Source organism: Aotus nancymaae, unplaced genomic scaffold (genome assembly GCF_030222135.1).
Source record: "Aotus nancymaae isolate 86718 unplaced genomic scaffold, 86718_ANA_hifiasm-v0.15.2.pri h1tg000040l, whole genome shotgun sequence".
Taxonomy (NCBI): Eukaryota; Metazoa; Chordata; class Mammalia; order Primates; family Aotidae; genus Aotus; species Aotus nancymaae.
Genome location: NW_026988454.1, coordinates 110,451,741 through 110,469,286, shown reverse-complemented (window position 1 = coordinate 110,469,286; position 17,546 = coordinate 110,451,741). Strand labels below are relative to the sequence as shown.

Genomic DNA, 17,546 nt, shown 5'->3' with positions numbered 1-17,546 from the left:
CTATTGTGAATAATGCTACAATTAACATGAGAGTACAATATCTCTTCAACATACTAACTTCACTTCCTTTTCTATATATATTCAGAAATGGGGTTGCTGGATCATATGGTAGTTCTACTTTTAATTTTTTGAGGAACTTCTATACTGTTTTCCATAATGGTTGTACTAATTTACATTCTCACCAACAGTGTAAAGGCCTTATTCCCTTTTCTTCACCTCCTCACCAACACTTATCTTTTATCTTTTTGGTAATAGTCATTTTAACTGGTGTGAGGTGATAACTCATTGTAATTTTAACTTGCATTTCCCTGATGATTAGTGATGTTGGGCACCTGTTCATATTCCTATTGGGCATTTGTATGTTGTCTTTTAAGTAATGTCTACTCAGGTCCTTTGCATACTTATGATTATCTCCTTAAGATAAATTCCCAAAAGTGGCATTGCTATATCAAGAAACGTACCTAGTATATTGCTCCTGTAACTAAATTACCACAAAATACGTCTTCTAAAACAATACAAATTTATTACCTTAACATTCTGAAGGGCAGAATTCTGAAATTAGTTTCACTGGGATAAAGGTGTTGACATGAATGCTTTTTCCTAGAGGCTCTGCGAGAAAAAACCATTTCCTTGCCTTTTTCAGCATCTAATAGCTGCCTGTAGTCCTTGGTTTGAGGCCCCTTCCTCCATCTTCAAAGCATATCACTTCTATCTCTGCTACATCATCACATCACCTTCTGACTCTTCCCGTATCTCTGCTACATCATCACATCACCTTCTAACTCTTCCCATATCTCTCTTATAAAGACCAGTGTGATTATGTGGGGTCCACATGGATGATCCAGGATAAACTCCTCATTTCAAGATCTTTAATCATATCTACAAAATCCTTTTTGCCAAATTTTTAAGGTAATGTTCATGGGTTCCAAAGAGTAGGGCATGCACATATGTGGTAGTCATTTTTCAGCCTATTGCTGAATAAATAATGCTGAAAAAATTGGCTATTCATTTGAAAAATGATAGATAACATAAACTATATCAGAATAAATTCTAGATTGATTAAAATAAGAGTCTGCTAACATTTTCTATAAAAAATCAGGTAGAGAGTAAAGAGTTTTGAGTTTGCAGACCATGTGATCTCTGTCGTAATGACTGAACTTTGTCATTATAGTGCAAAGCAGTCATAGATAATACCTAAACAAATGTGTGTGACTGTGCCCCAATTAAATTTTGTGTATAAAAACAAGAAATGAACCAGACTTAGTCCATTGCTCATAGTTTGCTGATCCTAGTTAAAGACAGACACAAATGTGGAAAAAAAGAAAAAGAAACAATAAAAGCACCAAAAAAAAATAGGTAAATTTTTTTTATATGGTCATTGCACAAAAAAGAATTAATAAACATAAAATCAAAGACAGAAACTATAAGATAAAATATCTGTAGATTTGCCATCACAAAGATCAGAAAACTCCATAGAAGTACTAAAAGTTAAATGAGGTATGAAAGAAACTAGTTCTTTGAACCTCTACCAAGAATGCCACAAAGGGAGCCATAAGCAAGGAAGCCCCAATTGGAATCTCAAAATAAGCTGGAAAAGTTAAAATTGAGAAGACTGTTTCAGAAAGAGATATATTCTGTCTTTCTGCCACAAGTAAATTCCAGCTATGTTTACACAAAATAGAAGCGAGCCCATGTGCACCTTAAGTCCATGAGGAAAATGGAATGAATTTTAGTTATATTCCCTTCCAGGCTCCAGTTTCATCGTCTCTAAAATGAAAGTAACAATCCCAGTCTTTCATACTTCACAGGGTGGTTCTGAGAGTTAAAAGAGAGGAAAGAATGGGAAGCAGCTTTGAAAATTACAAAGTGCCAGGATCTAGGTAAAATCCAATTTTGACAAATACTGAATATAATACTCAATTCAATGATACTCTTTTTCCATGACCAGGCTGAAAGCAATACTATTAACAGTATTGCTTTGATGATGCATATGGAAGAATTCTCTTTGAAGGAAAAATCACATGCTTCTGCCTATGTAGCTTTCCGTTTACTTAACAAAGTTGCGTTTCTTGTGGTACTCAAAAATGTAAAAAATGTAAAATCTAGACCACATTAACCATTTAGTAACCTAAAAGAAGGTTATTACTGAAGCATGAGCATGACACAGAGGGAGAGCTGAAAATCAGGACAGAAGGTATAAGCAGGAACCTAATTCAGATAGCACCTAATAGCCATGGTAGAAATTTCAGACTTTACGTTACAAACAATGGAAAGCCACTGAAGAGTTTTCAGCAGCAGCATGATATAAACAGACTTGTGTTTTTAAAAGATCACCTTGGCTCCAAGGCAAAGAATGAATTGGAAAGAACAAAAGTGACAAGTAGAAGGTAAGTTTAAAAGCTTACACAATAATCCAGGCACAAGTTGAAGGTATCACAGACTAAGGTGACAGTGATGGAGGTAGAGAGAAGTGCATGAGCTCACAAGTTATCCAAGAATTAAAATCAACAAGACTTGGTGATGGACATGATAAGAAGAATGATAAAGGACGTTTCAAGAATGACAACCAGGTTTCTAGCTGAGAAATTAATGGAAAACAGTAAACACTGACCCATCCTTAGACTAATAATGGGGCAACTTTACCAAATCAAAAGTGTAGACACATAATAACAATGATAATAACTGATGTTTATTGAGTAGTTGATCAACATCTGTCATTGTGATAAGTACTTTACATGTTTCATTTAAACCATATAACAAATATGAGAAATGTCTTAAAATAATGTCCATTTTATAGATGTGGGAACCTAAACACTGAAGAGTTTTTTCAAGGGCCACTAGCTAGTTCATGGTAGAAATGGGATTTGGATCAAGCAGTCTACTTCCAGAACCCAGGCTCTTCACACTTACCTGGAGGAAGATGAGTGAGTGAATATTCCATGACTGAGCAAAGTCAAGCTCATCTAGAGAAGATGCAGAATGCCAGCAAAGATCCTCATATCCTAGCAGGAAAATGGAAACTATAGAAATTCTTAAAGGAAAAGATGAACCTTGGAGCTAGCTTCTTTCCCTTGAGAAGCTTTGTGTCAATTGAGAGGCTTTAAATCTTCGTGTGTCTAAAATATGATACAGAGTCAGTTATGAGGTTTTCTTTAGTGACTGTGATGGTTAATTTTGTGCATCAACTTGACTGGGCTACAGGGTATCCAGACCTTTGGCCAAATGTTAATTGTTCTGTGTGTGTGTGTGTGCATGTAGGTAGGTATTTCTAGATGTCATTAACATTTGAATCAGTAAACTGAGTAAAGAAAATTGCCTTCCTTAATGTAGATGAGCCTTATCCAATCAGCTGAAGGCCTAAATAGAACAAAAAGGCTAAGTATGGAGTAACTTGAACTGAGACATTGGTCTTATCTGGTTTTCACACTTGGACTGAAGCATAGGCTCTTCCTGGATCTCCAGTTTGCTGACTTTCACACTACAACTTACACCATGGGTCCTCCTGGTTCTTACGCCTTTAGACGGACTCTCTATCTACTTTTTTTCTCTCTCTCTCTGTTTCTCTCCCTCCCTCTTTCTCTCTCTCTTCCTCTCTCTCTCTCTCTAATGGATTATAAATCAAATGGAGACAAAGTTAATCCCGAGGCTTTTTCTCAAGCTTTTCATTCACTTATTCAAGCAAAAAAATATTTTTAAAAGCATATTATGAGTCCAGGCACTGTTCTAGGCAACGCAAATTTAAAAAAATAAAAGAAAATCCTTGCACCTCATGATGTATATATTCTTCTGGAAGAGGCAATAAGATAACTACAAAAAAGTGGTAAATAAACCATACATAATACATTAAATAATATTAAAAGCTAAGAAGGAAGAAACAGAAGAGATGTGAAATGGTGATGGGGAAATGTTGAAATTTGCTCAGAGGTGGAACAGCCATTGGGAAAGAGGCGTTCTCTTTCATCTGGAGCCACAGGACTCCCATTTCTGCCTCCATGAGGGCAGAGTTTGACTGAAAATGAAGCCAACTGAGGGGAAAGCAGAATCAAGAGTTGCAGAGAAACAAAATCTTAATGACTTCATTGGAGCACCTGGACTCAGCTGTGCCTCAAGTTTTTTTCAGTTATATGAGGTAATAAATGCTCTTTTTTTTTGTTTGAATTGGGTTTTCTGTCACTTTAAACCAAAAAAAGACTTGACTAATGCCAACACTTTCAAGTATATATAGAAACTTCAAGTACCTTACAATGTGTTTCTAAGTGGGGTTCCTGCTGTACTTGGATTATTGAATAGCTAGAACTCATTTCTAATTAGCAGTATACATTTACATGCAAACCCCTAAAATTAAAAGATCTTAAAAACAGCATGTTCACTTAAATGTGTTTAAACAAGTTCCCTAAAGTGTGGTTTATACTATTAATTTAAGGAACCCTTTCTTAAAGACTGTTCCAAGGTTACTCTTGTCCATATCAATGAGATTTTAGCCGATACATTTCTACCACTGTGAATAGAATGGTTATACAGTGTTATTTTAGACTTTTTTGAAGTATTGTTCGACAGAAAAGAAAAAAAAACCTTATCTTATTTTTTGTTGCTGGTGTTGGTTACATTTTAGAGGACATAGAGCCAAGGGTCGATCTTCATCTGCTCAAAAGGGAGGCCCACTCATCAGTCACTGGCTGTGTCCTACCACACTAGGGTTTCAAGTACACTAGGACCACACTTGATGGTGTTAACTCAACTATGTAATTATGATCTACCACAACACACCAGTTACCAGAACCCAAACACGTATTAAAGCTTGTTTAAATTTAAGATTATAAAAAGCAATAAATACATTTTTAATTTTCCTCATCATCCTTTCTCCATTCCTCCCCTCTATCTAATCTTCCTTCCTTCCCAGTCCTAAATAAAAACCAACAAAACAAAGCCACACCACAACCATAAAACAACAGTTGCTCTCCCCTGCAACCCCACATCCCTCTAGGGGACCCTTTTTACATACATAACAGGTTGCTGAGTGGGACTTCTGCTCCTCCAGAACCTACCAGGAGGACACATGCATGGGACCAGGAAATGATAAGCACCCCACATTATAGGGAAGCCACAGACAGGGAGGAAACATCTTTTTGGGGATTATTAAAAGAAAGCCAATTTAACTCTGCCATTTTTGTAATCCCTGGAACAGAGTGCACCTCATCATTTATGAATGACCAAAAACAAGGAGATTCAAAGGAATCCTGAGAGATGGGGATGAGCCATCAACCTGGGTGAGCTGACCCTGGCCTTTCCTCTCCTTCCTATAGAACAAGACATGAAACTACTTCTCTCTTATTAAGCAAAGCAAGAGGGCTGCATAAGCATCAATCATAGAGTGACCTGTAAGAAGGAGAGACTAGCTTATTTTTCCCAGGTTGAATGTCTGCATATGCAGCCTATTTGCTCAGCTGCTCATGCCTATCTAAGCAGGGAAAACAGAGAGAGAAAGAGCAGAGCAGAGAAAGGGGCGATAAGTGGAACATCTTTCATGTGGATTTATAAGTTTCCTCTGGATAGCTGAATTCTAGGGAAGATAGCTTAGCTAGAACTAACTTCCTAGTACTCCACCTAAGACCAACCCCCAAGGTGGATGCTAAGGGGACTGCAAACCCAGGTGGGGCTTCCACATTAGGAAACTGTGGAGTGGAAAGGCCTCCCACTAGACTCCAGTGATTTCATGCAGGCATCTTAGGAGGGAGACACATTCAGAGAGGAAGCAACACATAACAGAGGATATAGGTGCACTGTTAAGTACTAAGCTTGGTAAACTTCTTACCTTACCTCTTCCATCTGCCCCAACACTGAGAATATGAAATAAGAAGGATTAGAGGAAGAGTGAGGGAGCAGGCCCTACCACCCCAAGTGCCTCAAGTTGAAGCTTTAAGGGTGAGGAAGGGAACATTAAATGAATAGGATACTAAGCTTTTAAACTAGATTAATTAGGGCTGGTATTTTCAATATCTGAAAACAACTAGAAAGCCATTGGTACCCAAGGTTTTGTTACAGGACAAGAAAAGGGATCCAACAGAATATAGATGAAGGTAGTGACTACAGTAAAATAACATCTAGTCTGAGTCAGACTTCTGTCTGGAAGGTTTGCATCTACCAAACATCCCTAAAAATCCATCTCTTGCATTTGCACAACCCTGTGGCAAATTTACGCACCACATCAGCTCAAGTTTCCCATGAAATCACATGTGGTGATAAGTGCTAGGAGAAAGCAGAGAAGCTCTTCAATATTGAGAAAATCCACAGTTCACGAGAAGAAAAAAAAAAAAAATCCACAGAAAATGAGATTTCCTAAGACCTTGGGATAAAGCTTTTAAAATTGGGAGCAACATTGAGATTTTTAAAATTTGGGGCTCAATCACAGCAAAAGTTTTCAATAATATATATTTTTAACTTCTTCTATTTGGTGGGATCCTTACTAGTAACTTAATGAGGATTTTTGTTTGCCTGATCTCACACACTTGTTTTATTCAGCCTAAATGCAGCCTAAGTATTTATACATTAACTTTACATGTTGAGTTTGTACAACGATATTGTACTATATTTGAATATTTCTGTTTATGAGTTTCAGTCACCTTGAGATTTCAGACTGAAACAGAAGTCAAAGCCAAAGGTTTTAGTTTAACTCGCTCAGAGGACACCTATGGTTTTGTCTTCCCTGCATCTCTTCTTTCTGGATCTGGTTGCCATCATCTCTTTTGGTGAACAGCTTCTCAAAATACACATGCACAAAAACATACAAACATACACATGCATGCACAGTCATATACATACACACACATATCCCACACCGCCCTAGCCTCCCTGGTCAAGGCAGAGCTGCATCTCTTTACATGGCCTTGCATTCCTGGCCTTGACAGTTGGTAAAGGAGTGAAAAGGTGACCTGAGCTTGGACAGTCAGTGCACTTTCCCCCAGGCACCAAGTGCAGTCCTTAGTCTGCTAGGTAACAGTCTGCTAGGTAGGACTTTGGGAGGCCTTCCCTGGTTATTTTTTTAAAAGAACACGGAGTTCCTTTCTTTGGTAGTAAAAAATTAAAGTCCACATGAAATCGGGAAATATCAATAACCATATAGAAGAAGGCAATAAGGGGTAGGAGAGAGTGAAGTCAATACATGCAGAGACAGCTGGGGTAAGAGACGGAGGGGTGAGTTCTGCAGACATTCAGACCCCTGAAAGCAGTCATGACTAAGGCCATTGTCTTTCTCTCCATCTTGCATTTTGATTACAAAAGTTCAGAAATCCTTAGTTCTAAGTTTGTTTGCAGTGCACTTCTGTCCCCTAAAACCAAACAATTTAACAGTAACAAAGCTACATATAAAAATGCCATGTCATAGCTCTGGTTTGTATCTATCCCAAGGGAATGAGAGACAGAAGAGAGGAATTATGATCTAAAAGAAATAAGTAAGGAGTGGGACAAGAGAAGACAGCACTGGAGACTCTTAATCAGATGACGAGAGAGTAGAGATTTAAAAAATATATTGTTGGATAAGAGAAACTGTTATGACATGAAAACGGGCTCTAGAAAGTTTCATCCTACATCAAAGAACAGACTTTATAGAAAATGTCCCAGAGCTAAATCAGTCACGGGGAAATAGGAATCATGCAGAGCGGCCCAGGACACCTCAAAAGGATCCATATACCACAGTTAAAAGAATGACCTAGTAAAGTTTTTTAATCACAATTTTAACAACAGTGGAACTCTGTCTTCCAATGCACTATTACTTTGAATACAAATATGTAACAGAGATAAAAGCAATAAATCAATTATTAGAGCAATTTAAACCTTTATCTCTTGACCTCCAATATTCATTGTTTGTGGAACCCCCGAATCCCCTCCAGGAAACATTTGGATTTTGTGGAGCACAATATGAAAACCACTGACCGGAAACATACTCCCACACAAGCGCCTGTTCCATGCACTTTATACCATGCTTAAAGACAGACTGATACTCTAGCAACTACAAAATAGTTCACATAACACAGTTCTCATAAAAATCATAGAATTTACATGCAGACACTTGGTACTTTTAGAAGGAAAACAAACCATATCTAAGCTTGCTTATTTAGACCACTGCTTTTTTTTATTTATTCCTACCAAATGCTTATGTTCCTTGCAACTACACTCACGCTTTCTTCAATCATGCCCCACATACTGGTTTTTCTCAGGAATTTCCATTTATATTTAATGCCTGTATCTTGTAATTTCTTGAAAAGGACAAAGACAGAAGTCTAGTCAAGGCCATGAGACTGTTTTTCTCCTAAGAAATTGTCAGCCAAATTTCTCAGGGAGGAACTGGAAATGAAGTGAGAGACATTGATAAATTTCCCTGCTGAACAATCAATAAAAGTTCCACCATCCTGCTCAGATTCCCACTGTGGAAGCAAGAGCCGTAATTACACTGTCAAAAATTTAAGTTGCCCAGGCTGACAGCAACCCCCTTGAAGAGTGACAAGTGATTGGCACTCAGTTTGGATGGTGAACCTGGATTGGCAGACAAAGTGATGAAGGCAAAAGGCAAGAGTGAAATTTCCTTATTGACTACAGCTACCCAAACCCCAGACTGCCACACTGGAGGAATCCTGAGACCCTTTAGTCATATTAACGCATCCAAGTGAGCAGCTGACAGAGTTACTAAACCATCTGAACTCCATCAGCAACTCAGAACCTGTCCCCATCTACTCCCAAACAAACAGAAACAGAAAAGACAGTGCTGAGTGTGGGTGTGTATGTGCAGGTGTCTGTATGTGAGTGTATGAGGGTGTGGTATTTTTTTCTACATTCAAAGAAATACATGAAACGTGCTTTCAACTCCATCTTGCTTTGTGACAGCTGAACACCAAAGCCTGTTTGCTTAGTGATTTTAATCTAAGATAAAAATCAACTGGAGCAGAAGGATTTCAAGGGCAATAATGAAGAATGAGATGGAGGCAGAAGGTGGGAAAGCGACTAGACTGACATGCAGACCATTTGTGTGATTCCGTAGGACCTGAGCTGGAGTTAAATTAGAATCCATTGGCCCACATGCTGCTGAATATTAGAAACCAAATGTCTGCCAAGGGCCCCGTTTGCAGGGCAGTGCCCTGCTTCTGACTACACTGGAACCCATGCAAATAGTTTCTAAGAAGTCTTTATTGTAACCACACCCAGGAATGGTGGTTATCCACGGCTGGGAAGCAGCTTCACCAAGAGAGATTAAAATCTAAAGGTGTTGACTGGATGGTGGGAGGAGAACAGAAGATGCCTGGGAATGTTGTTACCACATGATCTCCAAAGCTAAAACTTTTCTGTTATTCTGATGAAAAGAGATAGATAAGAAAATTAATAAGGAGAAAAATCTCTAGGTAGATTTTGAGACATACACCCCCACCACCATCATGCCCCACATTTTCTCACCCCTAAAAGAATCATGTGCTAATCAGCACTGGGTACTCAGTGCTTTTGGAAAAAATATATATATATAATCAAAAGAGCAATAGCTAACACTGTGTTTTGTGTGCCCAACACTCCGGAGCACTTCATAAGCAGTAAGTGTATGAAGTGGAACTGTGTTTTTCAGATTTTTTAAAGATCTGTTGAAGGTCAAAGTTGATATGTGGCAGAACTGGGCCCGTTTCTGATTCCAATTCGTTTAACCACTAGAACCAGTGTTTCTCCTAGTGTAGTCAATGGGTCACCTGAGTCACATCACATGTACATTCCCGGGTCCAAAAATCTAGATTTACAAAAATCTCCCCAAAAGGGTCTTCTGTGCACCAAAGTTGGTAAATACCCTCACTACATTATCCTGGGAAGCTGAGTGAATGCTGGGTCATTAGGGACTTCCTGGGTGCAAAGCAGTAAATCAAGTTGCTCACTATTTTGCATACGTGACAGTGAAAGAAAATTAGCTTTTTCCTAAAGCCCCGGTGTCACCAGACCCACCTCTGGCCCTAGCAAAAGGCCAGTGAAATTATGTAATGATTTTAGCCATGATATACCACCATGCTGGAGGGGAAAATCTGTCTGAGACCTCAGGTGGTGAGGGAGAAGTGACAGGAGAGAATTGATGAGCTGCAAGTGGGACTGTGATTCTCTGACAGATACATCAGGAAGGGAATCCCTCTCACCTAAATGGCTGAGTTCTTTTCTACATAGTATTTCTTTCACACGCATGAGATGTTGCAGAAGCACATCAGACAGGAAATGGCTTGATCTTTGCCTGTGTTCAATGGGCAAGCTCTGTGATTCAGGTGAGATCCTAGTCAGTTCTCCGTCTTAAACGCTTTGGGGAATGTTTAAACAGTTTTGAAAATGGCCTAATCTGGGAATATGGGGAAACGGGGAGAAAGAGAGAGGAAGGAGAAGGAGAATAAAGGAGAGGGAGGGGAAAGTAAGAGAAAGGAGGAGATGAAAATGAGGAAAGCAGAGAAAAACAAGGTCCCATTCTCAATATCCAGTAACATCAGATGGCTGGAGTAGCAACATTTTTTCTTAACTTTCAGAATTTTCAAAACATATTAGAGGCATTTACTTTGCTTGAATTGTCCCATATTGACTATAACCGATGGCATTAGGGATTTTCTTGACATTTGCTTAATCACAAAGGCTTACAAACACAGGATACATTTAAAATACAGGCACAAAAGGTACATTTATGAGCTCTCTCACTGATTCTTCACTCTAGAGCATGAGAATTAGATGAGCTTGGAATGAAAGAGTCAGAATAAAAGAATTAGGAGAGTTTTTACTTTTCCTCATTTGAATTCCCATTTGCAGTAAAAGTTGTGCTATCTGCATCATATAGGACAGTAGTTCTCAAAGCTTAGGATTCCTCCTAAGCTTCAGGGTCCTCTGGACCATCTATGGGCTGGCTGAACCACAAATATATACCAACTTGTTCCCTAGCTGCGTTTTTTTTAGTGGTAAAAAGCAGCACATTGGGTTGGTGGCTTAAGAGGCCATTGGGCTAGAGCAAATATTTGAAAACCATGGCTGACATGGAATAGATCCTGGGCTACAAAATCAGTGTGGGCGCTTGCTGATGAAGATAGGAGGAGAAAGGGTCTCTTGAAAGTTGATGATAGAATCAATAGAGTAAGCATTTTGAATTTCTGTCCAATGAGTTATAGAGTATTTTTAACCTCACAAAATTTGATGCCCAGTGTGTAGCACACTGGATAGCCTGCAGTCAACACTGTGGGCATAAGGGAAAGGTCTTGCTTCCTCTTATAGCAAGCCAAAAGAGGAATGAGAGTGCTTTTTGATAGACAATGATTGGGGTCTGTGGTTGGTATGACACAGAGTCTGGACAGAGAAAAATGGCAGACTCCTCGGCACAGCTCCATGCCCACATCTAGGGCAATTATCCTATGATAAGTGGGTTATTTTGTGATGCCAATATAGAAATATCAATGTAGACATTATGTTTTCTGGAGATGGAGTCACTATCTGGAGCCCACATTTTTGATCTGCCTCTGGCTCATGCTATGCAACCAAAAGCATATAAACGCCCACTGAAATATGCTTACTCATTTTTTTATACTGACATTTTACAGTTGTTAATAAGGATTATCCTGGCACATTTAGTAATTTCCTGAATCTCAAGGGGGAAAAAACGTCCATTTTGCAAAGTGGAATTTGATGATCAGAAGGCAAATAAAGTTGGAGCGGAAACACACAGTAGCCTAATCCGTTTTCTCCTAGGAATCCTTAAACACGCCCCCTGTCCGTAAGAGGATTCTAAGCAGAACTGTAATTAAACCCTGTTCATGGGATAGGGGGTGGGAGGAGACAGGAAGAGGTTCAATAACTAAATGAGGTTGTCTGCATTTGATTTGGGATACCAGACTACTGCATGTCGAGAGATATCAGTACATGCTAAGTAATTGTATCAGTCAGTTTTCACGAGGTTATGCTGCAATTACAAACGCAAATCTCAGTGGCTTACGACAGAGGCTTATTTCTCACCCAAGTACATGAGAGCAGTAGGTCAGCTGCAGCACTGCCCTGTGTTGTCTTCATTCAGGTTCTAAGCTGAAGGAACTGCCCCTATCTGGGACAGGCTATTCTCAAGTGGCAGGAAGATAACGAAATGGCTAAAGCATCATAACAGGTCTTAAAACCTTCCCCTGGCCATGTAGTCTACCATTTCTGCTCGCATTCCCCTGACAACTCCAAGGCTAAGTCTGCTCTTGCAAAGGGGCTGGGAACTGTGGTCCACCCACAAGAAGGCACTGAAAGTCACCTAACAGTGGGTGGAAGTTTATACAATCCTCTTACAGGAAAGGGAGAAAATAATTGGGAACTGTAGTATAATCTGCCACCGAAAACATAACGGTTATACTTGCTATTTAAGGAAACAGTACCATGCTCTAACTGACCTGGTTGGCTCAGCAACTATCATCAAAGACTTTTAAATAATTTTATCAGTTTCCATTGCTAGACACAGCTCTACTTCATTTCCTCTGATCAATTGCCTCACTCACCATGCAGGGAAAGAGTTCCATTCCTCACAGCCAGGAACTTGACTCCATAGGGAAAGAAGGGAGTTGAGTGGGAACTTCCATAGAGTGTGATCTGAGCTCTGCCTTGGAATGGCTTGTCTTTGGATCCAATCCGGAGCTCTCCACCGTCAGAAACAAGGATGGCATGCGCCCTGAGCTCGATGGGTCCTGGGGCCAGGAAAATCAGCTTGCCCCCTAATGGACAAAGAAAAAATTGTCAGTCCTTGGGAGAATAAGGCTTACTGTTTTGTCAGTTTCAATGCCTAATGAAATCCCCTTCATTTAAATACTTCTGCTGGAATGTAGGCTTATTTCATCTTGCTCTATCTCTTGTAGAAGCACAGTAGGGTAGACCAGATATCCAGGAGTGGAAGTACTATTATTCAGCCAGCTTAGATTAGCTATTACTATTCTCTGCTGCTTTATTTATTACATTTTCATAACAATAATCTAAATGTTGGGCAATTTAGGAATGGTTAAATAATGTATGAAAAGACTACCAACTTTACCATTTAACAACACATAAAATTAAATTAAAAAAAAAACTGGGACATATACAAGAAATATGGATAAAAGAAGATGTGCCAAAATTGTAAGAATTATAGTGAAAGGAAATGTAACTGGGGCTAACACTGTGGCATTTGTAGCATTTTAGCTGACCAGCATCCATTATACTTTCTTTTGTTAACAGACACTAATTTCCTTGAGATATTGCTCTGCGCATTGACTATTGCTGAGTGGGACTGTCAAGCAAGACATCTTATCCTACCATGACTGGAGTCACATACTCAGGCATTAAGAGAAATATGGAGCAAAGGGGAAGAGAGGTAGGAAATGTTTAGACTCAGTTCCAGTGGTGGCATTCTAAAGAGCCAGAGAAGAACACCTGCTTCTGAGACACCCACCTGCCAATCTCCCTACCTGTCCCACCACCCCCTACTCGCATCAAATGCTTTGATTCCTATGTATTTCTGTTCCTGATTTTTCAGACTGTTTTCCATTGATTAGCAGGTTACCCAACGCCTTCCCAATAAATATCATTTTTAAAAGAAAAGTTGAGTTCCCTTATTGGCAATCAGATAACCTTAACTGATACATATACCACTTTGCTCTGATGTCCAAATTTTCAGTAACACAACAGTATTAGTTAACAATAGAATTATTTTGTATTGTGATATTAAATAATTTAAAAATTAAAAAGATATTTTCATCTTTATAACATGTTTCTTCAAAAGGATTCAGAATATTTATATTTTACATAGAATTTTCTCAATAATGTCAAAATAATTAAAGCATCCCATATGAATAAACATTTTAACTTCAATAAGCTATTAAGTCCATCTTCCTCCTGCGAGTCATTTGCAAAAGCACCAGATTAGACTCTTCCGTCCTGTAACAAAGGAGTCAGAGTTGTGTCTTTATATCCGACACGCCAGAGGTCCTCTTTTCTAAATCCAACAATAGTTTCCCATCTCACTCAGAATAGAAGTCAGAGTCCTTATATCGGGCAACAAAAGGTCCCTCATGATTTACTACCCAACCTCCAGTACCTCTCTAATATCATTTTCTAAAACTCACCTGTTCACGCATATACTCCATACTTACTGGACTGCCTGTTAGTTCTTAAACAGGCCTGAGGGCCTATGCATGAGCTCTTCCCTCTGGAATATTCTTCTGATATTCCCATGAATAAGAATTATGAGAAATATCAGAAATATCTAGAATGTTATCGGAATTATCAGAATGTTCTGATAGTCCCATGGCTCGTTCTCCCTTGTTTCTATTCAAATGTTAACTTCTCACCAAGGCCTTCCCTCTCCAGCCTATATAAAATAGCACACCCTAGCCCCTTGCCTAAATGTCTTTTTCTTTATAATACTTGATATCAGGCATATTATATATTTATGGGTTTATTTTCTGCCCTCTCTCCACCAGAATGCATGCTTCCTGAGAGGAATTATCTGTTTTGTTCACTTCTAAATTCTTGGTATCTAGAAAAGTGGCTGGTTGAAGCTGGCACTCAATACACAATTAACTGTTGAGTGAATGAGTAAATGGACACATCTTTTTAGAGATTCTGATTTAAGCACCTCTATTTCCTTTATATACAAACACACACACATACTTCCATTTTCTCAGAAACGATGTTGTTCTTACACTTAATCTATAAGTCCACACAGTGTCTCAATGAGCAAAGTGGGGGCAAAGGATGTAGAGAGAGCAAGGTATCCAAAATAGCTCCAAAGCCAGATTCTATTATAATAAAAAGAGTCTTGGTGAGAGGCAGTGGAGAGCAAAGACTCTTCATCTGCTATGTAGCGGTAAATCCTGAGTGCCAAGTTATTGAGTTGAGTTTTTGTTGCTTTCCAGAAATTACAGCTGGAAACAGTTAAACATACACTGGAGAAACAAGAGGGAGAGAAGAAAAAGGCAAAAATAACTAGTCATTACAGTATAAACCAAAAATAAAATGTTAAGTCCCAGGGTAACTGAATCGACCCCTTCTCTTAGGCAAGGGCATTCCAAAGTTAAACTGTAAAACTAGTTCAGGCCATGATGGGAAGGGAGTGTCAGATATGCCTCATTATACCCTACTCCCTTTGGAATTCAGACACAACTAACCAGCATTGACATTAGAACAAAGACATTACGACTGACAAAACAGACTCTGTAGCAATAAGACACCAAATTCCAGCCTGACTCTAGCATAGCATCACATGACAGATAGCAGGTCCTGAATGGCCCTGCAAAGCTGTCTTTTGTGGGGAAAATCTACATTCTGTAGAGAATTCCCTTCCCTTTCTGGATCTTTACCCTGATCCAGGAAAGTGCTAACTAGGAGTCTGGAACCTTTTTAAGTCTGCTAAGAAACATTTACAATCTATCCTCTCCGAAGCCTGCTACCTGGAGGCTTCATCTGTATAATAAAAACCTTGAGCTCCACAACCACATATCTTAACCCAAGCACTCTATTCTGTTGATTCCAGGTCTTTAGATAAATTAATAAGTTAACTCCACCAAGCTGCCAATCAGAAAATCTTTTAATCCATCTATGACCTGGAAGCCCCTGCCCCTACTTGTCTCACCTTTCCAAGGCAAACCAGTGTACATCTTATATGTATTGATTGATGTCTTATGTCTCCCTAAAGCATATAAAACAAAGCTGTAGCCTTACCACCATGGGCACATGTACAGACCTCTTGAGAATGTGCCCCAGGCCATGGCCGCTCAAATTTGGCTCAGAATTAATCTCTTCAAATATTTTACAGAGTTTGAGTCTTTTCATTGACAATTCTTTACCTCCATCTTAGTGCAGAGACAGTGACCAATAAATGTTTGACTCAATAGTCAAATATGGAGTCCACTTCTTCCCTAATTTTTCTTCAGTTTTCCTCAGCTCTCTTCCTCAAACTTTCTTTTCTTCAGTTCTAAAGTCCAAGCCATATGCCATCAGTAACAGTCATGGGATGTATGCTTGGACCAGACTCCTTCAAGGGCCGTTTTCTTTCAGCCACAATTTAGAACAACACATCCTGCCTGGGCATCCATTTCTCCAACTGCAAAATGGGTATGGTAAGAATTTCACCCTCAGAAGATTAAGGTGAGATTTATTGAAATACTTCTTATAGATCCCTGGTCTAAAGTCTGATACCTATTCAACCCTTAAAGCAATGGTCTCTGTGGCTATGATCACACTTACCTTCTTCACTTCCTCCATTATTGCTATGAAACCATCCTTGCAAAGATTCTGACAGTGAGAAAAAATCTAACATGGCTTAGTCCGTCTTGCTCCTAGCCCGACAGGCTGGCTGGCTTCACTCATTTCTAGGTGTAGGCCAAGCTAACCAAGGGAGGAATTTAGTTTATAGTCTAACCTTAAAGCAAGGATGATAATAGCCCTTTCCAAAATTAAACCATCTTTGTAAAACTAAAGAAAGGCCACAAAATTAGGATTATAAGAGGGGCCAAAATTCTGCTAAGATGTTTAGCATATTTAAACTATAACCAGCCATTGTTCCAGAGGTCACAAGATTTGCAACTTTTCCAATTACTCCTGTAGATAACATCAATATTGTAGAAACTAAGATTAATCTTTTGAGTTTTTTTAGACTTTTGTATTTCTGATCACCAGCTGACTTCACTCAGATTCATGACTCAAGACTCAACCCATCCTGTGGCCCTTACCTAAAGACAAGACTCAGCACACAAGGACTATTTTCCATACCCCTAAGCTTTCATCCCCAACCAAACAATATTCCCCATACCCTAGTCCCCTGCCCAACAAACTATGTTTGAAAACCCCTAATGGCTGAGCCTTCGGGGAGACTGATTTGGGTAATAATCCCATCCCCCAAGTGGTGTGGATGGCCTTGCATCAATAAAACGCTTTCTCTACTGCATGCAATGCTACAGTCTCACTGAATTGATTTTGTCTGTGCAGCTGGCAGGACGAACTCATCAGGTGATTAGATCTACAACCTGTCAATTTCTACAAGTGCCCTACCACCTGAGCACTGCTAGACCATCCGCATCTAACATCTCTCCATTACTGCCCCTTTTGAAATATGTCATATATAATATTTCATACTCTAAGGTAAAGCAGCAAGGTCAGCCCACAGGCTCAATGCCAGAGTAGTACCACACTCTTACCAGACTTCCAAAGGATTCCCTACCCATTTTGACTTTAATTTTTCCTTTCATTGTCATTACATAGAAATTCAGTAATAATCACGAATCCCACTGAGAACAAGAAGGAAGAAACGTGGCCTGTCCTACAGGTCACATTTTATGTTAACTAAAATTTTTTCCTCACAGCCACATGTCGTTAACATCCAAATAATTATATTCGACTGGTAGAAAATGGATTTGCATGACAGGACTCCCACATTGTAAGTAGTCAGGAAATCTAAACTGACCTGGATGAGAAAGTGGTGAAGGCAGGGAACGAAATCAAGGGTCCCGTCCTGAGTCTACTACTGATCTCTGAATGACCCTCAGTAAGTCCCATACAATTGC

At 39.2% G+C, this 17,546-nt stretch overlaps 1 protein-coding gene across 1 annotated transcript in view; it reads right to left on the bottom strand.

The window, feature by feature from the left end:
* The window catches only part of PKHD1 (PKHD1 ciliary IPT domain containing fibrocystin/polyductin), a 499,554-nt gene that overhangs the window by 335,169 nt on the left and 146,839 nt on the right, over positions 1-17,546 (bottom strand). The window contains exon 37 of the mRNA XM_021665443.2: positions 12,513-12,725. Coding sequence (XP_021521118.2) covers positions 12,513-12,725 — 213 coding nt within the window. The remainder of the gene's footprint in view (positions 1-12,512; positions 12,726-17,546) is intronic.